Source organism: Ranitomeya imitator, chromosome 6, assembly GCF_032444005.1.
Source record: "Ranitomeya imitator isolate aRanImi1 chromosome 6, aRanImi1.pri, whole genome shotgun sequence".
NCBI classification, from domain to species: Eukaryota; Metazoa; Chordata; class Amphibia; order Anura; family Dendrobatidae; genus Ranitomeya; species Ranitomeya imitator.
The window spans coordinates 338819591-338841339 of NC_091287.1; the positions used below are offsets into that span (position 1 = coordinate 338819591).

The 21749-nt window shown below is 45.9% G+C and overlaps 1 protein-coding gene across 1 annotated transcript; it reads left to right on the forward strand.

The window, feature by feature from the left end:
• The first annotated feature begins 7 nt into the window (after positions 1-7).
• On the forward strand, positions 8-16436 carry ACOT13 (acyl-CoA thioesterase 13). Its single transcript, XM_069730884.1, has 3 exons — positions 8-343; positions 2532-2716; positions 16165-16436. The coding sequence occupies exons 1-3, from the start codon at positions 260-262 to the stop codon at positions 16319-16321; spliced, it is 426 nt and encodes a 141-aa protein (XP_069586985.1). The 5' UTR covers positions 8-259; the 3' UTR covers positions 16322-16436.
• The last annotated feature ends 5313 nt before the right edge of the window (positions 16437-21749 follow it).

The window sequence follows — 21749 nt, forward strand, 5'->3', positions numbered from 1 at the left end:
ATGTGGAGTGGAACGCGGAAGTTGAAGTGGCGCCTGCTATTGAGCGCTCGTTCGTCGTTTCTTTAGCTCGTTGTAGTGCTGGCGCCGGTACTCCGTGAGGTAATTCCGCTTCTGTCGTGTGGAGCCGGCCTTGGAAGCTCCTTTTAGCAACGCCCCTAACGTGTTGGGGGCGGGGCTTGTCAGCGCCTGAATTCCCTTGGAGGTGACCTGCACTGTACAGACACACTGAATATTGGTGCCGGGATTGAGCTGACCCGTCATGAGCGCTTTAAAAACGAGCACGATACGATCGTTGATGAAAGTCTTGGGAGAAGGGGCAGGATTTGACCGAGTCCTGAACAAGGTATAGCCGCGCCGTGACCGAAGTCATCATCAGTATCAATGCGCGTGAGATCGCCGTCATTGCGCCAATCAGATTACTGCTTGCATGTAACACATTGGGCTGAAAGAATGAACTCTGGATTCTGATTGGTGGAGACGGACAACGCCTCCACTTCTGTCAGTGCCAAGTATTTTTGTTTTCAACCCTTAGACTGTCTTGGGTATGTGCACACGTCAGGATTTCTTGCAGAAATTTTCCTGACAAAAACCGGACATTTCTACTAGAAATCCGCATGCGTTTTTACCGCGTTCGTGGTGCGTTTTCTCCCAAATGTATAGAATTGCGGGAAAAACGCAGAAAATCCACAAAAATAATAAACATGCTCATTTTTTTGACCGCGATGCGTCTTTTTCGTGGAACAAACGCATCCATGTGCACAAAACATGCAGAATGCATTCTAAATGATAGGATGCATAATGTATGCGTTTTTAATGAGCTTGTATAGCGCGACAAAACCTGAACGTGTGCACATGGCCTTATGGTTTGAGATAAAGGGAATCCGTCAGGAAGATTACCCTCTCCCCCTAGAAAAACACAACTGAGGGCATGGAAATCCTTTCTATTTTAGTATTACTGATGAGTGAATATACTCGTTGCTCGGGTTTTCCCCAGCACGCTCAGGTGTCCAAGTATTTGTTAGTGTTCGGAGATTTAGTTTTCATCGCGGCAGCTGAATGATTTATATTTCTTAGCCAGCTTGATTACATGTGGGGATTCCCTAGCAACCAGGCAACCCCCACATGTACTTATGCTGGCTAAGGCTACGTTCACATTTGCGTTGTGCGGGGCTGCGTCAGCGACGCACCGCACAACGCAAACAAAAACGCACACTAAAACGCAGCGTTTTGCGACGCATGCATCCTTTTTTGCCGAATTTTGGACGCAAAAAAAAATGCAACTTGCTGCGTCCTCTGCGCCCTACGCTTGCGGCAAAAAAAACGCATGCATTGCAAAACGCAGCACAACGCATGTCCATGTGCCCCCCCATGTTAAATATAGGGGCGCATGACGCAAAACGCTATTGTGAACGTACCCCAACAGATGTAAATCATTCAGCTGCCGCGATGAAAACTAAATCTCCGAGCACTAACAAACACTCGGAGGACCCACGAGCATGCTCTGGAAATCTCGGGTAACGAGTATATTCGCTCATCACTATTTAGTATCTATTTCAGCATTCCTGAGGAAATGGCGTTGTCACTCTCATGCAAATGAGCCGTTAAAGGGATTGCCTTGTGCAGGCGTGTACTACGGAGGACAGAAAATGAACTTCAATCCAATATTGCAGCCAGCATGCAGCCAGCGGGTAAGGAAAGGGTGGATCAAACACCCGAAAACCCCGCCTCCATGGCTGAAGATTGTTCCCTCCAAATTCAGGTGACAGTGTCCCTTTAAGTGCTCTGGGGGTGACTGAGCACTTCTCAGGCCAGCGCCAGCCTCTTTAGCTACGTTGATATAATCTCGGCCTTATTTCTTTGCTTGGCGTCTTACATCACGCAGTGAGCCACCAATGGCACAAAAGAGGCGGGTGCTGGGTGAGAAAAGGCCGGGGCCCGGGAAGTGCTTTGTCATGCCCAGAGCACTGAACACCTTTCCATATGGATGAAAACAGATTTCTTGGGAATGCACAGAATATATAGAGGTGGTGGTGATGGCTTTGGGCTTCAGTGACCTGCACGCTGAAGATGAAGAATAAATTCTACTAAAATTCTGTGCATTTTCTTACCATTTGCTTCTGCACAGAGTTTGTAAAATGGCGGTTGCTGGCTGCAATTTTCCAGAACCATAAAAGGTTTCAAAATACCGTAAAATCCTTCTATTCTCCTCTCCAGCTGATCCGGATTGCCACTGGGCACACTGAAATCCCCGGGCCTCACCCGCTAGGATGAGGGCTCTGAGCATGCGTCCGTAAAGATGGCGGCCCACACCAACATGTTATTGTGAGGCTCGTTTACATGTGAGCCCTGGGAATGGGAAGTGCCGGGATCTGTACACGGTGCTGTGAATATTTACTATTCCCACAACATTTACTTGGCGCGGAGCTGGCATGTTAGGCACGGCCTAGGAAAGCCTGGCTAGAGCACGGGCGTCTGAGTGAGGCAGATCGTCATTCTTGTGAATACATCGTGTTGCTTCGGTGTTTCCGCAGCTCCAGCTTGTGTCGGCAAGTCCTGGGAAAATAGTTTGTGAGCTGAAAGTTGAGGAGGAGCACACAAATCGCAATGGCACGATGCATGGTGGCTGCACGGCCATCTTGGTTGACAACATATCTACTTTTGCCCTGATGCACACAGAAAGAGGCGCTCCGGGGGTCAGTGTGGACATGAGCATCACGTGAGTATGGCTTCATGGTGTGACAAGCACTAGCTTTTTATATAGAGTAACGTCCTGGACATTATTTCAGGCTTCATGTCCTACTTTTTGGGCAATGCGCAATTTTAAAGTTATTACCCCAAAAATGACTTTATTAACTATCCACAGGAAAGATGAATATATCGCTCAGTGCTTCAATGATCACTACACCCGGGGGTCCTGAGTAGTGCGCTGATTACTCATGGGCACTGCTGCTTATTTTAATATATATGGGATTGACCGATTTTGCACCTGATTCTAGTAATTGTTGGTGGGGGGGGGGGGTTATCAGTTTTGGGTCCCCCACTGATCCTACATTCATCATCTATGCTGTGAATAGATGGGAAATGCCATCCAATCAGGAGACCCCACTTTTCTGCCAGACTGTTTTTGCTTTTAAAGGGAACTTGTCTCCCCCCATGGTGTTTTTAAGTAAAAGAGCCACCTTCAGTAGCAGTAAGGCTGCATTCTGTGAAGGTGGCTCTTATGTTTCTGATCACACTGAAATATTGACTTTTATAAATTGCGCCTCATACCTGTATTGAGTCCCAGAGGCATGGTGTCTCCCCGTTTCAGCCGCCTCCCAGCCGTCTTTCATCCCCCTCTTGCGTCTGTGTTGCTGTTACATGCCCGGCGCCTGCCCCATCTACCTCATTTTTCTCTTCCCTCCCTCGGCAGCGTCTGACGAGCTGACCTGCCAGTGAACTGCGTGTGGGGAGCTCAGCTCATCAGACCAAATCAATAAGTCTGCAGTCACTTTGTGTCTGCAGACTTATGAATCCTCTGGCTCATGCACTGTACGCTGCAGGAATTTGCCGGTTTCTTACCAGGGATCTGAGGGTATGTATGAGTTATACATATTCCCGGCCAGTGGCTGCAGCCTTGCTTCCATACACTTGTATAGAGCGAGGCCATGCCCTCTAGTCGGCAACACCGACGTCACTAGACATTAGACCCATTAGAGGGGCTCTGATTAGGCCAGGAGTACAGCTGGCGGGATCACTGAATCCAACCTGTCTGTGCCCCTGAGCGCCTCTCATGCTGGCAGTGCTTGGCCCAGCGGCAGGATCACATTGCTGGCCTGAGCCGTCAGCCAGCAGGGGGCTGGGAGTGATGCGTTCCTGAAGATACAACATTGGTACAATGTTAAGCGGAGAGCAGCCCCTGTTCTGAGGGGCTCATTGTTATCATACATTCCGTTATGTGAAAGGATATCATTCATTGCTACAATGACAGAAGAAGAATGAGGAATTTAGCTGGTGGACATTGCCACTGGATCCTCAGAGAAGTGGATATAAATGTTTCTGAGGACGCATGCACCTTTGCAGAGTTTTTGCCGCGGTTTAGGGAACTGCAGAGGCTCCACCGTATTAGTTAGCCATGAGTGATCAAGGCTGGCATTTTGTTACAATGGAGTAAGATGCATGAAATTCTTTGTGGCATGAATATGGTTCATTTTTGTACATGTCATGCCTCAGCATAATGTCTTCAAAGGGAGATTTGTAGTTAAAGTTCTGCGCTGCCGCTAAGATGAATTTCAGGAGAGTATAGTTGATTCACAGTGGTTTTATTCAACGCGTTTCAGGGGTCTCATGCCCCCTTCATCAGGAATACCACACAGAATATACAGGCATCACAGGTATAAATAGTTTTGCTAGGCTACAAAAAAAATGGGTGCCAACAGGTTAGATGACTCAGTGTCAAAGTTCAATGAATCACACAAATAACAATTCAAGCGATTAGAGTGGTATATATATATAATGAAAAAAATATAATGACTTCTTTTATATTGCTAGACAATAGTTCCAAATTTGCAGCACTTGGGAGGAAATTAAAAAAAAAAAAAAAAAAAAAAGATTTCTACTTAAATGGACAAGAACCTGCAAGAAAAGGAGTTACTCCAGTTCAGAAGCGAATGCCTTAGGCCGGGGTCACACTAGACCGTAATACGGCCAAGTGCAATGCGATAAAAAAAAAATCGCATTGCACTCGGACCAATGTTAGCATATGGTGCCGCTCCCAGCAGCCGACTTTTTGTCGGCTGTTTTCCTCGGTCCGAGACACTCGCAGCATGCTGCGATTGTCACGGACCGAGGAAAACTCTCGGCTCACCCGCACCCATATAAGCCTATGGGTGCGAGTGAGACAGCGCACACCACTCGGATATCATCCGAGTGATGTGCGCTATAAGCGGACCCCAGCAATGGAGGAGATGGAGAAAGTCATTTCTCCGCCTCCTCCGCAGCTGTGCTCCAATCCTCCCTGTGCGAGACAATCGGAGCACAGACGCATGACACTCGGCTCCTGCTCTGCTGCGAGCAGGAGCCGAGTGTCATTAGCATATCGCATCCGATGATCTCGCATCGGATGCAATACGCCAGTGTGACCCCGGCCTTACAGATGAACTACCGTGTGGAATCAACAAGCTGCTTTTTCTTATCAAAAATCCATTGGAATCTTTATATAGAATGTGGAATAAAATCATGTTTTATTATTTTACATAAAAAAAATATATAAATATATATGAAGATTAATTTGTGGTGGTTTGTAGTAATCTAAAATTACGAAAATTATAATTAGTGAGTTTAAAATTGTCACGTACATAAGAGTAGCAGCGCTCGAAGTGAGGCAGAAACAAAGTGAAAGTAAAACTTCACCTGTCCAAGGACCAATGATAGATATCTATATACATAATTGTCTAAGGGGTACTTCCGTCTGTCTGTCTGTCCTTCTGTCACGGATATTCATTGGTCGCGGCCTCTGTCTATCATGGGAATCCAAGTCGCTGATTGGTTGCCGCAAAACAGCCACGACCAATCAGCGACGGGCACAGTCCGGAAGAAAATGGCCGCTCCATACTCCCCGCAGTCAGTGGCCAGCGCCCGCTCCCCGCAGTCACTGTCCCCGGCGCTCCACTCCCCGCCCTGTGTCTCCGGCGCTCCGCTCCCCGTAGTCAGTGTCCCCGGCGCTCCGCTCCCCGCACGCTCCATACTCCCCTCCGGTCGCCGCGAACACAGGGTTAATGCCGGAGGTAACGCATTCCGTTACCGCCGCTATTAACCCTGTGTGTCCCCAACCTTTTACTATTGATGCTGTCTATGCGGCATCAATAGTAAAAGAAAGTAACGTTACAAATAGTACAAAAACAAAAAAATGCTATACTCACCCTCCGTTGTCCGCTGAGCCGCTGCCGCCCGCCATCTTCCTTTGCCACCGATGCTTTACGAAATTACCCATAAGATCTAGCGGTCTCGCAAGTCCGCTAAGTCATATGGGTAATTTCGCAAAGCATCCTGGGAACGCAAGATGGCGGCAGCCACGCGCCCATCTGCACAGGATCCCAGCAGGCGGAGAGACGGGACGCAGAGGAGCAGCGACGACAATGGTAAGTATGTTCCACTACAAGGGGCCCTCGGATCGTTAGGTGAGTATGTTTATTTTTTATTTTTTGAACCTGACATACGTGGCTCGGGAATAGAGTACGTCAATGTGCAATATCCTACGTGGCTCTGTGCTGTATACTACAAGGCTGGGCAATATACTACGTCTACGTGGCTGGGCAAAATACTACGTGGCTCTGTGCTGTATACTACGTGGCTGGACAATATACTACGTAAATGGCCAATATACTACGTGGCTGGGCAATATACTTCGTGGCTGGGCAATATACTACGTGGCTGGGCAATATACTACATGGCCATGCATATTCTAGAATACCTGATGCGTTAGAATCGGGCCACCATCTAGTCATATATAACGAGAGAATATAGCATTGCCAAGGGAGGGCAATAAATGAATACACAGCACTGAGTGATCACAAAGAACAGCCACATGAGAAGGAGGATCAAGTTAAGTGCTCCTGTGGGGAGGGGTCATTACACCCTGTGAAGCCACCACAATCAGCCCTATCTCCCAGGATTTAATCCCAAGAGTAAAGGCCCCGTCACACATAGCGAGATCGCTAGCGAGATCGCTGCTGAGTCACAAGTTTTGTGACGCAACAGCGATCTCAGTAGCGATCTCGCTATGTGTGACACGTACCAGCGATCAGGCCCCTGCTGTGAGATTGCTGGTCGTGTCGGAATGGCCTGGGCCATTTTTTGATCGTTGAGGTCCCGCTGACATCGCTGAATCGGCGTGTGTGACGCCGATTCAGCGATGTCTTCGCTGGTAACCAGGGTAAATATCGGGTAACTAAGCGCAGGGCCGCGCTTAGTAACCCGATGTTTACCCTGGTTACCATCCTAAAAGTAAAAAAACAAACGCTACATACTTACCTATCGCTGTCTGTCCTCGGCGCTCTGCTTCTCTGGTCTGGCTGTGAGCGCCGGTCAGCCGGAAAGCAGAGCGGTGACGTCACCTCTCTGCTTTCCGGCTGCCTGCCGCTCACAGCCAGACCAGAGAAGCAGAGCACCGAGGACAGACAGCGATAGGTAAGTATGTAGCGTTTCTTTTTTTTTACTTTAACGATGGTAACCAGGGTAAACATCGGGTTACTAAGCGCGGCCCTGCGCTTAGTTACCCGATGTTTACCCTGGTTACCGGGGACCTCGGGATCGTTGGTCGCTGGAGAGCTGTCTGTGTGACAGCTCTCCAGCGACCAAACAGCGACGCTGCAGCGATCCGGATCGTTGTCGGTATCGCTGCAGCGTCGCTATGTGTGACGGGGCCTTTAATACAGCAACAGCCAAGATAATCCTAAATGTAAATGTATATATAAATCTTAAATGGCTCAAAGCACAAAGGATTAAAACATCAATCATAACTATACAAATAAAATTATAAATATAGAGATATCAAATTCATAAAAAAAGGGGGGGAGGGCTGCGCATTCAGATAAAACCTTGGTAGTTTCATTAGTTGGTTATTTCATTTAAGCCTTGTGGTTTTAGGCTACCTAATTTGTAGGTCCAATATACTTCTTTCCTATTTCCTATTTAGTTTCATGGATCTATTAGGTACATGCTTAGGTATATGATTAATAGGGCTGATTTTTAATAGTTTAAAGTCCTTATTATGCACCAGGGTATAATGTCTGGACAGACCATGAGTGAGTAAAGGTACCTTCACATTAAGCAACGCTGCAGCGATACCGACAACGATCCGGATCGCTGCAGCGTCGCTGTTTGGTCGCTGGAGAGCTGTCACACAGACCGCTCTCCAGCGACCAACGATGTCGGTAACCAGGGTAAACATCGGTAACTAAGCGCAGGGCCGCGCTTAGTAACCCGATGTTTACCCTGGTTACCATCCTAAAAGTAAAAAAAAACAAACAGTACATACTTACCTACAGCCGTATGTCCTCCAGCGCTGTGCTCTGCACTCCTCCTGTACTGTCTGTGTGAGCACAGCGGCCGGAAAGCAGAGCGGTGACGTCACCGCTCTGCTTTCCGGCTGACCGACGCTCACAGCCAGTACAGGAGGAGAGCAGAGCACAGCGCTGGAGGACAGACGGCTGTAGGTAAGTATGTACTGTTTGTTTTTTTTTACTTTTAGGATGGTAACCAGGGTAAACATCGGGTTACTAAGCGCGGCCCTGCGCTTAGTTACCCGATGTTTACCCTGGTTACCAGTGAAGACATCGCTGGATCGGTGTCACACACGCCGATCCAGCGATGTCAGCAGGAGTCCAGCGACGAAATAAAGTTCTGGACTTTATTCAGCGACCAACGATCTCCCAGCAGGGGCCTGATCGTTGGTCGCTGTCACACATAACGATTTCATTAACGATATCGTTGCTACATCACAAAAAGCAACGATATCGTTAACAATATCGTTATGTGTGAAGGTACCTTAAGCCTTTTTTTATATTGTGACAATGGGAATTCAGTCTGAGGTGTAGGGGCTGTGTAGTTCTTTGTTTACCGCAAAGACATTCGATAACATATATTACAAAGTCAGAAATGCAATTCAGAAAAAAAGGAATCATAAATTTTTCTTTAGTGGAGCAGGAAATTGTACAATCAGATTTATGACAGCATAAGCAATTTTTTGCGCCACATTTAAAAATTCCTTTGGTGGAATTACTGGTGAGAAACCCATTGGCCCATGTATGGGATCTCAGGCGGCTGGGGGCTATTAAGTCCTTTTTTCATTATATATACCACTCTAATTGCTTGAATTGTTAATTGTGTGATTCATTGAACTTTGACACCGAGTCATCTGACCTGTTGGCACCCATTTTTTTATTTTTTTTTGTAACCCAGCAAAACTATTTATACCTGTGATGCCTGTATATTCTGTGTGGTATTCCTGATGAAGGGGGCATGAGACCCCTGAAACGCGTTAAATAAAACCACTGTGAATCAACTATACTCTCCTGAAATTCATCTTAGCGGCAGCGCAGAACTTTAACTACAAATCTCCCTTTGAAGACATTATTTTCTCTGGTCGGTGAAGACCTGTGGATCTGCAGTAGCCGCTATCTATATGCTCTAATCTCATCCTAACCAGGTGAGCAAATTTGGTGTATATTCTCCTCTGTGTAACGTGGATAAGGGTACCGTCACACTAGGCGACGCTGCAGCGATACCGACAACGATGTCGATCGCTGCAGCGTCGCTGTGTGGTCGCTGGAGAGCTGTCACACAGACAGCTCTCCAGCGACCAACGATCCCGAGGTCCCTGGTAACCAGGGTAAACATCGGGTTACTAAGTGCAGGGCCACGCTTAGTAACCCGATGTTTACCATGGTTACCAGCGTAAACGTTAAAAAAGCATTAAGCTACTTACTGGTAGCGGCATTTTTCGGAGGCCCATGACAGCACACGAGAGAGGGGATCCGCCCTTAAGGAACAGGAAACCTACAGATACAAAAGGGCGGCACCTCTCCCCATGCATCAGTTGTATTTCAGAGCCTGAGAGGACTGCCGCGGTTAGTGGTACACAAATATACATTATATACATTATATACATTTTGAAACAAAATAACCCATTATTGTAATAAGACACCATACGTGAGATTTACATATTACGCTATATACATATCAGGATGTGCTACCCCCACGTGATTAGGGAGGGAACTAAGGGTGCTGTCATGGGCCTCCGAAAAATGCCGCTACCAGTAAGTAGCTTAATGCTTTATTCGGACTCCCATGACAGCACACGAGAGATTTACAGAGATGTAAGCTACCTTAGGGAGGGACTATAGATTGTAGCACCCTTAACCCAAAGGAAAGATCAGAGGAGGACCCCAAATCCAACCGATAGTGTTTAAAGAAAGTGGAAGGGGATGACCATGTGGCCGCCTTACATATCTGCTCCACTGACACTCCAGATCTTTCCGCCCAGGATGACGCCATGGCCCGGGTGGAATGTGCCTTTAGATTCTGCGGAGCTGGCCCCCCACCTGCTGTATAAGCTAGAGAGATAGTTTCCCTAATCCATTTAGCCAGTAAATATTTTGATACTCTAAACCCTTTCCTTGGACCTTGGAGGGAAAGAAGCAGTGCCCCATCTTTCTTCCAATTATCGGTAGCTGAAATATACTGAAGAAGAGATCTCCTGACGTCTAACGTATGAAGCTCCTGCTCTTTAGGATTAGAGGGATTAGGAATAAAGGACGGCAAAACTATCTCCTGTGATCTATGGAAACGTGTTGCCACCTTTGGTAGATATGCTGGGTCTGGTCTAAGGACTACTCTGTCTGACAAGATTTCAGTGTATGGAGGAGCTCTGGAAAGCGCCTGTATATCCCCTATCCTGCGAGCTGAGGTTATGGCAATCAGGAAGGCTGTTTTGAGTGTCAACATTTTGATCGAGGCCTCCTGCAGAGGTTCAAAGGGGGGTTTAGTGAGAGAGGACAGAACTAAATTTAAATCCCATGGAACTGTTCTGTCTTTATGCAGTGGTGTAGATCTACTAACTGCCTTCATAAACCTCGCTATCCAGTAGTTATTAGCTATATTACAGGAAAACAGGGCACCCAAAGCTGAGACCTGTACTCTAAGGGTACTAGGAGAGAGTTTTAACTCGAACCCCTTTTGTAGGAACTCTAAGATTTGTTGTATTGGCACCCAGTCTTGGATATTAAATTTTGAACAAGTCAAGAACTTTCTCCAAGTCCTAGAGTAGATTCTCGTAGTTATTTGCTTTCTACTCTTTAGGAGTGTCTCTACTAAGTTTGGAGAGAAGCCTTTCCCCACTAATAGTGACCGTTCAAACTCCATGCCGTTAAATGGAGCGCCGCCACTTGTGGATGGGAGATCGGTCCCTGAGAAAGCAAGTTCGGGATCTCTGGCAGTACCCAGGGGACCGCTACGGACATTGTCTTGAGCCAGGCAAACCAGGTTCTTCTGGGCCAAAAGGGGGCGATAAGGATGACTTTCGCTCGATCCTCCCTGATTTTCCTCACCACCAGAGGTATCGGGTTCAGTGGTGGGAAAGCATAGGCCAGTGGAAAATCCCATTTTATCAGAAACGCGTCCACCGCCAGGGGATTCTCCCTGGGATTTAGGGAGCAAAAGAGTTTTACTTTTCTGTTGTTTCTGGTGGCGAATAGATCCACCACTGGTTGACCCCATCTGCGGACGATAAGTTTGAAAATGTCCTCGTTGAGAGACCATTCTCCCTGTTTTAACACATTTCGGCTGAGGAAATCTGCTGCCACATTTTCTTTTCCTTTGATGTGAAGAGCTGTCAAAGATAGAAAATTGAGCTCTGCCACCTGGAACAACCGACCCGTGATCTGCATTAAAGTTTCGGAACGAGTTCCCCCTTGCCGGTTTATGTAAGCGACCGCCACTCTGTTGTCCGACAGAATTCTGACGTGCTGGCCCTGCAGATATACGAGGAATTTTTTAACAGCCAATTCAACCGCCAACAACTCCCTTTGGTTTGATGAGAATGTTGTGAAGGGTTCCCACTGTCCCTGGACCACCATGTCCCCCATATAGGCTCCCCACCCTGAAGAGCTGGCATCTGTGGTTATCACGTGGGTGACATCTACCATCCAGGGAACCCCTGCTGATAGATTCCGTTTATCTAGCCACCACCTAAGGGAATTCAATGTTATCGGCCCCAACGTCAATTTTCCATTCAATGCGCCTCCTAAGGCTCTGTCATGGAACAGGACTTCTTTTTGTAGGGACCTGGTGTGGAACTGAGCCCACTTAACTGCTGGAATGCAAGATGTGAGTGACCCAAGTAGAGACATTGCTTGCCTAAGTGTCATGGAAGGTGTATTGATTGCTCTTAATACAAAACTCTGAATTTGGTCTATTTTCTCTATAGGGAGGAGACACTGCTGTGTCACTGAATTCAACATTAACCCTAGGAATTTTTGAACATTTAGGGGCTGTAATTTCGATTTTTCAAAGTTTATGATCCAACCCAACCGTTCTAGTTTGGTTCTAGCAATCTCCCATTGTGACAGACAATGATCTACCGAGTTACCTACAATGAGGAAATCGTCTAAGTAGGGGACTATAAGGATATTTGACTCTCTTAAATGCGCCATGACTTCCGCAATTATTTTAGTAAACACCCTAGGTGCCGAGGTGATCCCAAAGGGGAGCGCTCTGAATTGAAAATGTTGAATCCTACCCCCCATTAGTATCGCTACCCTCAGGTATCGTTGGAAATCAGCATGAATGGGTACATGATAGTAGGCATCTTTCAAATCCACTACTACCATGAAACAGTTGTTGAAAAGCATCTTTATTGCCGAATTAATGGACTCCATTTTGAAAGTATGTTTCACCAAAAACTTATTGAGACCCTTAAGATTTATAATGGTCCTGTAAGATTTATCAGGCTTCTGGATTAGGAACAGGGGAGAGTAAAACCCTTTCCCTGCCTGAGAATACGGCACTTCTACCAAAACATTTTTGGAGCAAAGAGTCCTCACTTCTTCTTCTAGGGCGAATTGTTCAGTGGGAGATGAGCGCCAGGGTGTTAAACTAAATTTGTCCTGTGGAATATGAACAAATTCCAGCTTGAGATCATGGGAAACAGTGTCTTTTATCCAAACGCTGTTTGTAATTTTCGACCACTCTGCCAAGAATTGCAATAGTCTCCCTCCCACTGGAATTGCCAGTCATTGGTCTTGTTTTTTGTTTTCCGTTTGGTTACGGCGAAACATGAGACCTGTACCTCGTTTTCGCCTATCCTCCCATCTGGGACGATCTCTCCCTGGTGAAAAGGTGCGCTTTCCTCCCCGGTTGAACCTTCTTTTGTTGAAGGGACGACGGTATGGATTGAACAGGTTGGGAAACTTTTTCTTATCATCTCCTGCTTTCTCCAGGAGTTCATCCAGGGTAGGCCCAAACAAATACTCGCCTTTACAAGGGATAGCGCAGAGCTTTGTTTTTGCCTGCATATCCCCCGGCCAGCATTTCAGCCATAGGGCTCTCCTTGCAACATTAGAAAGTCCTGCTGCTCTAGCTGCCAATTTTACGGAGTCAATTGAGGCGTCCGATAAAAAAGCCGCCCCCTCCTGGATTACAGGTAATGCTGCGAGTATGGACTCTCTAGAGGCCCCTTGTTTTAATTGAGTCTCTAACTGGTCGAGCCAGACCATCATTGACCTTGCCGTGCAGGTTGAAGCTACCGCAGGTCTTAAGGAGCCAGCTGCCATTTCCCAGGTCCCCTTTAGGAAGGTATCTACTTTCCTATCCAGGGGGTCTTTAAGCGTTCCCATATCCTCAAATGGGAGAGAAGATCATTTCGCAACCTTGGCAATTACTGCATCCAGCTTTGGTGCTTTCTCCCAGTTACCTACTGCTGGGTCATCAAAAGGGTACCGACGTTTTTGGCGCAGGTGGTAAGGAGCCTTTTCTCTCCGGTTTTCTCCACTCCCTATTAATAAGATCCTGTATTTTCTCATTTAAAGGAAACACTCTGCGCTTTTTCTGCTCCAATCCACTGAACATCATTTGTTCTTTGGATAGTTGAGGCTTGGGTTCCGATATACCCATTGTGCCTCTGACCGCCTTTACCAATTTGTCTATTCTTTCTATGGGTAGGCAAAACCGAGCAGCGTCTTCTTCCGAAGAGGAGGATGATGCTGCTGAATCGTCCGATTCTTCAGACTTGTCCTTTTCCACAGATGAATCAGATGCCCACTCAGTTCTCTGCCTAGAACCTCCTGACTGTGAAAGGTTTTTAAAGGACTCCTTAACCTCCATTCTAATCATCTCTTTGAGACTGGCCGTAATAGAGGAGGATTCTTCGGCTACCTACGGGGATAAGTAAGGTAGACTAGAGTGTAAATCTACATGCTATACCCCCTCCCCTCCTTCCAGAACCTCACCGTCTGCTGGATACAGGGGTCACATAGTTTTTAGGGTGTGAGTCAGGCAAGGGAACCCCGCAGATGGCACATTCCCTATGCTTCGCCTTACTGACGTTCCTGTCAGCGCTGCAGCCATCGTGGAACGCCGAGGCCGGCCAGCTACGTTCCGATCGGCGCCCCCTAGACGCTGCCGCGCCCCCCCTGCACAGAGAGACCCACAGCACACGGGAAGAGCGACTTACCATATGCTGGCCCCGGAGACCGGACACCCCCTGGCGACCGCTCCACGCTGTCTAGTCACCGCCGTGCCGCCCTGCCAGGGCCACCGTGACTACTTCAGGTACCCGCACCGGCTGAAGTGGGAGACCCCCTCGCCACCAGAATCGGTCCGGCCGGCCTGGACTCCTGTAGATTCTATAGGCATCCAGTCCCTTCAGGAACAGGAAACCAACTGATGCATGGGGAGAGGTGCCGCCCTTTTGTATCTGTAGGTTTCCTGTTCCTTAAGGGCGGATCCCCTCTCTCGTGTGCTGTCATGGGAGTCCGAATAAAACAAACACTACATACTTACCTTCAGCTGTCTGTCCTCCGGCGCTCTGCTTTCCTCTGCACTGTCAGCGCCGGTCAGCCGGAAAGCAGAGCGGTGATGTCATCGCTGTGCTTTCCGGCTGGCCGGCGCTGATACAGGATGCAGGAGGAGTGCAGAGAAGCAGAGCGCCGGGGACAGACAGCTGAAGGTAAGTATGTAGTGTTTGTTTTTTTAACGTTTACGCTGGTAACCAGGGTAAATATCGGGTTACTAAGCGCGGCCCTGCGTTTAGTAACCCGATGTTTACCCTGGTTACCAGTGAAGACATCGCTGGATCGGCGTCACACACGCCGATCCAGCGATGTCAGCGGGAGATCCAGCGACGAAATAAAGTGCTGGACTTTCCTCAGCGACCAACGATCTCCCAGCAGGGGCCTGATCGTTGGTCGCTGTCACACATAACGATTTCCTTAACGATATCGTTGCTACGTCACAAAAAGCAACGATATCGTTATGTGTGACGGTACCTTAAGACCCTATTGCGCTCTTTGTCTCCCCATTGTTTTGCAATAGATGCCTCAGCATAAGAAATATATGCCAGTCCGGGACTTGGGTACATATTTGTAGTAATTAAAGCGATATTACAATCTCCAAGATCTTATTCCAATATGTAGCAGGTGTAGTAATAATAATATTAGCTTCAATTAGACATATAGTATAGTTTTTCTGATTTGCTATGTCTCTATCGTCATGTGCAGAGCATTGCAGGACCTTAGGTATCCATGGTTATGACCACTAGTAACTAGCTGTCACTATATCAGTGGTTGTAACCATGGATACCGAAGGTCCTGCAATGCCTGCACATGAGGAAAGAGACAGAGAATAGGAGGAACTATACTACATTTCTAGTTGGAGGTATTTGCTAATATTTTTACAGCTACTAAATATTGGGATAGGATCTTGGAGATGGGAATGACCCTTTAAAGCAACTTTTGTGAGTGTCCATTCTGAGGACCACAATCAATTACTTTTTTGTTGTCTTCATAATGTACACTTATCTACCCTTCTACCTTGGCAATCATGGAGAAAAATAGTTGTTAATGGGGTTTTCTGTGCCTATGATATTACTGAACACCTGCCGTCCTGATAGGTCAACCCGTGGCAACCCCACCTCTCCGGATGCCCACCAATCTGATCTTAATCATCTATCCCAAGTTGAGGTCATCAATATCATAAGTCTGAGCAATCTCTGTAACCGTATAGTCAAGTAGATCAGTCTACACTCTATGTTCAAGTGCTGCTGGTGGACGAGGATGTGATCCACCACAAACAGTATAGCAAGGAGACTGGTCACCGCATTTGTAGAATTTTATTTTCTTAAAATGGATTTTTTTTCGTCTCAACAAGACAGATACATGAATGTGTTTCAGCCAACCCATAGGCAGTTGAAAAGTACAAAGGTTGGGCTGAAACGCATCCATGCGTCTGTCTTATTCAGACTGAAAAAGCAGTTTTAAACAAATAAAAAGCATTAAGAAATAGTTACATATAGTCAATGATTGAATTATTAAAGCCGGGTTCACATAGGGTTTTCTGTTTATGATCTATGTATTCTTAAAACTGTTCCAAAAAAAAATAATCATTAACCTTTCCTCTGCTCTCTTAAAGGTTCATGAATGCTGCCAAAATTGGAGAGTCTATTCTGATAACTGCGCAAGTTTTAAAGCAAGGAAGAACGCTGGCATTTGCCACTGTGGATCTGGTTAATAAAGAGACGGGGAAACTAATCGCACAAGGAAGGCAAACCAAACATCTTGGAAGCTAGAGCCTTCAATTCTGATGAAGGACTTAGGAAAAAAATCTGTAATGAGCATTATCACTCTGTTCAGTTTTTTTCCCTTCATATGGTTCGGTTTAATAAAATTCAGGGCTTAATCTCCTCTTTGTATCATTTTTATCTTACATTAAGGCAAAAAGGTTAATTAAATGGAAGTATTTTCTAGTTTTCATTCCTCAGCGTATCTGAATATAAGATACTGTGTGTGCACATATTTACTGTATACAGCATGAAATGCCATACTCTGGGTGTAGTGTAATAGAACTATAGGCACAGGACAATTGTTGATGGGGTTTTCCTGTCTGCAGTCGCTCTGACTGCAGACTGACGATCGTGACTTCATGCATGTGATTTACAAAGGTGCTGTCACGTGACGAGTAGACTCTTTTGCTTCTATCAACAGATAAGTTGGATGAGGTTAGTCAGCAGGTGACAAGAAGTTTGCAAATCGCCTACATTGAGTTATGTGACTGCCTACTTGCCTGGGGCAGGGGATTGTGACAGTGTTCGCTTTGCCCGCTGTCACAATTTGGCAGTCTGCAGTCACTTAGTGACTTTTCATTTCGGACTGGAGAAACTCTTTAAAGTGGTATTCCCATCTCCAAGATCTTATCCCAATATATGGTAGGTATAAGAATATTAGCAAATGCCTCCCATTAGAAATGTAATACAGTTCTTCTGATTTGCTATGTAACATCCCATGTGTAGGGCATTGCAGTAGCTTAGATATCCATGGTTGACTACTAACAACTGTCACTATATGAGTGGGTGTTACCATGGATACATAAGTTACTGCAATGCTCTGCACAAGTGGTAAGTGACGAATCAGAAGAACTATACTACATTTCTAATTGGAAGTATTTGTTAATATTATTATTAAACTACATATTGAGACAGGATCTTGCAGATCATGTTATCGGCAGCACATACCATACTCTGTTTACACCAGGTGAAGTACCACTGAATATGATTTTTTTTTTTTTGCTGATTTAAACAATCCAGGCACTCACCAAACAAGTGTCTTACGCGTTAGTCACATGACTACGGGCATGTTTACATGGGACAATATTCAGGAACATGTGTTCGCCATTTATCAACTCGTTAAACTGTCATAACTTTTTTTTTCTTTTTCTTGATTATAACATTACTTAAGGTACAGAAATGGGATCAGTCTCCAGATGGAGAATTTATCAGGTAGCTGGAGGTTCTGAAAAACATAAATGTTCCTAACCAACCAGCAGATGCTGCACCCCGTCAGCGGTGGGAGGTCGCCTCGGTCTTCACGTGCTTGGAGCTGTAAGGAATATCTGAGCAGCCTCTGACGGCTCCCTGGCTCAGTAACACTATCATTCTTTTTATTATTTTAGAAGGGTAGTCTGCTTAATTCTGTATTAAGTGGCACCGATGACAACTTGACACTAAATTACAGCTGAGTGACATACGTTATAACAGGTATATGGGATCATAACATCATTGGCACTGCTCATCTTGAACGTTAAAGTGATTCTGTGAATTACCTGAAGGTTGAAAATGCTCACTACACCCAGAGATGAATTCCTCAAGAGGTCTAGTTTCCAAAATGGGGTCACTTGTGGGGATTTCTGCTGTTGTGGCACGTCAGTGGCTCTTCAACTGTGACATGGCGTCCACAATCTATTCCAGCCAAATTTGAGGTCCAGGCGCTCCTTCCATTCCGAGCTCTGCCGTGTGTCCAAACAATAGTTTTCCACCACATACAAGGTATCTGCGTACTCAAATTGCACAACAAATTGTATGGCACATTTTCTCCTGTTACCCTTGTTAAAATGAAATTATTTTTTTTTTTGTGGGAAAAATGTATTCCTTGAGGTGTGTAGTATCCAAAATGGAGTCACTTGAGCGGGTTATTCAATGTTCTGGCACATAATAATAATCTATATAGCGCCAACATATTCCGCAGCGCTTTACAATTCAGCAGTTCATATACAAGTCATAAGTAACATTCAAAGTAATAGGCTATGTGCACACGGTGCAGATTTTGCTGAGGATCCGCAGCAGTTTCCCATGAGTTTACAGTTCAATGTAAACCTATGGGAAACCGAAAACGCTGTGCACATGCTGCAGAAAAATCCGCGCGGGAACGCAGCGGTTTACAATCTGCAGCATGTCACTTCTTTTGTGCAGAATCGCGGCGGTTCTGCACACATAGGAATGCATTGATCTGCTTACTTCCCGCATGGGGCTATGCCCAGCATGCGGGAAGTAAACGGATAATGTGCGGATGCTACCCGGGGTGGAGGAGAGGAGACTCTCCTCCAGGCCCTGGGAACCATATTTGTGTTAAAAAAAAAAAGAAAAAAATAATTAAAATAAAAAATAATGATATACTCACCTCTCAGCGCTGCACGCGGCCGTCTGGTCTCAGGGTTGCTATGCGAGCAGGGCCTGCGATGATGTCGCAGTCACATGACCGTGACGTCACGAAGGTCCTTCTCGCATAGCATCTTTGGAACCGGACCACCGCGTGCAGCCCCGAGGAGATCGGGACGTCGGAGAGTGAGTATAACCATTTTTTAAATTATCTTTAACATTACTATTGATGCTGCATATGCAGCATCAATAGTAAAACCCGCAGCGGAAACCGCAAGACAAACCGTGATAAATCTGCAGGGATAACCGCAGCGGTTTTGCCCTGCAGATTTATCAAATCCGCTGCTGGAGAACCCGCAGAGGACCCGACCCTACGTGTGCACATAGCCATACAATAATTGAAGCAAAATAATGACAACTCTGCGATAACAGCTTACAATCTACAATGAGGTAGGGCAGACACAAAATACGGGTTTATTTACAATGATGGTCCAGCCATCTTGAGGGAATGAGGATGGATAAAGGCTGCATGAGGTAGTCATGTGTGAAAGAAAAAAACAGCTCACCTATAGCAGCACGGAACTCGTGTGGTCTCACGTGCATTCAATAAAAGGTCCGATCCAGCTTCCAAAAATATTCAAGATTTATTAAATTATTTGGTTTTAAAAAAAGTCATGGTGAAATTGTCCATAACACAGAAGTAGCTGCTTCAGGTGTTGTGGTCCCTTAAAAAAAATCTATATAGCTGAAGATTTCATTGTGAACTACTGTAGGTACGCAATGAGTAAGGACAGAAACGTCAGAAACGCGTATGCTATTCCACATTAAAAAAAAAAACAACAACGGATCTTCAGTAAAGATGTTATTTTAACCCCTTTCTACCATTGGACGTACTATTCCGTCCATGTGACCCGGGCCCTAATTTCCATGGATGGAATAGTATATCCAACGCGATCAGCCACGCTAACAGGGGGAGCGCGGCCTATCGCGGCCGGGTGTCAGCTGATTATCACAGCTGACATCCGGCACTATGTGCCAGGAGCAGTCACGGCACTTTAACCCCGAAATACTGCGATCAAACAAGATCACAGCATTCCTGTGGCATAGAGAAGCATGGCGCAGGGAGGGGGCTCCCTGCGTGCTTCCCTGAGACCCTCAGAACAACGCGATGTGATCGCGTTGTTCCGAGGGTTTCCTCAATTCTGCAGGCCCCCGGATCCAAGATGGCTGCAGGGTCCTTCCGGGTCCTGCAGGGAGGTGGCTTGTCAGTGCCTGCTGAGAGCAGGCGCCAGCAAGCCTCCTGCACACTGATCTGACACAGTGCTCTGGAAAGTGTCATATCAGCGGTCTCACTTTTTACAGTGATGTCCTACCCTGGGATAAAAAAGAAAACACCTAAATGTATCCAATATGTAAATCATGAAGGGGATAACAACTAAACACACCAAAAGAGTCATCCTTCAAACAACGAATAAAATCCATATATATTTTATTGAAAACATGATTAAAAATATATACCAGGTGAGTAACCACAACACAGGAAAAAAGGTGGGCTACACAAGGAAGCAAACTCCAAAAAATAGTAGTAACAAAAGTTCAATCATGATACAAACAATGAACACATAATTGTGCTAGGTGACCATGTACAGATATGCAATATAATAAATAGACAATAGTGCCATACAAGTGTAATAATAGTAATTAATAATCACCTATGGAGAGCTCCTCGTGACCCACCACACCCGACGCGCCTTTCGCAATGAAATGCTTCGTCCAGGGGTGGTTGGGTACTGGCCAGTAAAAGTATATATATCACAAAGGACCAATGAAAAGGGTGCTTGGATAGATTGGATAATGAACTACTCCTGTGTCCGCATGCGCAATAGAGTCCAGGGATTACTAACTCCAATATATATACCCCAGAGGGACAAGAGAAACAGAACCTGTGCGGCGAAAAAGACCGCTAATGCTCAAACAAGGACATTGGGCGCCGGTAACAGTAAAAATAGACACATACGGACTGAAGATCTCTTCCGGTTTCTATGAAGCACGCATAACCATCTCTCACTGTTACCACTGTAACGTGCCGCCGACGCCACTTCCGGTGCGTGCACCGGGTAACTATGGTGACGTTAAACAACACAATGCTGACACACAATGCGCCGCCGGCGTAATATCCGGTGTGCCGCAGCAGGTAAACCCAATGAAGAAAACTAACGCTGTGGCGACACAGCGACGCACCACCAACGTAACATCCGGTGCGCCGCAGCAGGTAAACCCAATGAAGAAAACTAACGCTGTGGCGACACACAGCGACGCGCCAGCAATGTAACATCCGGAGCGCCGCAGCGGGTAACTATGGTGAAATAAACGACGCTATGCAGACACAAAAAAGATGCGCAAGCGCAGAAGCAGCTGAGAGCTGCCCATAGCGGAAAAGGGAATAAATCAATATACATGTCACACCGACCAGTAAAAAATACTGGAGTATGCCGCAAAAAAATAGTGCATAAACTGTGAACTATAAAGTGCGTGGTGACCCGATAAAAAACACCTGTGGAAAAATGTAAAATGAATGTACATAATATAAAAGCACATACAGAATTGTATGACAACAATAACAAATGTGAAGAAAGATACAAATAACAGGAAACAATGCTATATGTGAGATACTATAATAATAATAAATACCCACAGAACCAGCAGTGGGACAATACCTAAAGTACAAAGTGCAATAAAGGTTGCATAATAAGTACATGGGCACCAAAGCACAACACATACAAATAAAGTGACTAATGACATGCATATTAAAAACGAAGCACAAGTGTGTAAAGATGGTAGATCCATAAATATATTGCAACTCCCAACATTCATATCTAGCACCGATACCAAAGTCCTAAAATAAAAACAACAAAACAAAAAATTAAAACCAGCTAAAAAAACAAATCCAAAAGAGAACAGGCATAATATTAGAGAAATCGATCAATTCCAATACATAAGAACAAAAATATGTCTAGAACCCAATCCCAAAAACTAAACAGGTAGGAAGGGAGCATAGCTGTTGTGA

Excerpts from the sequence above, each read along its gene's own strand:
- ACOT13 (XM_069730884.1), top strand. The coding sequence starts at position 260 with ATGAGCGCTTTAAAAACGAGCACGATACGATCGTTGATGAAAGTCTTG. Across the intron at positions 344-2,531 it reads TTGACCGAGTCCTGAACAAG|CTCCAGCTTGTGTCGGCAAG; the intron begins GTATAGCCGCGC and ends GTGTTTCCGCAG. Across the intron at positions 2,717-16,164 it reads AGTGTGGACATGAGCATCAC|GTTCATGAATGCTGCCAAAA; the intron begins GTGAGTATGGCT and ends GCTCTCTTAAAG.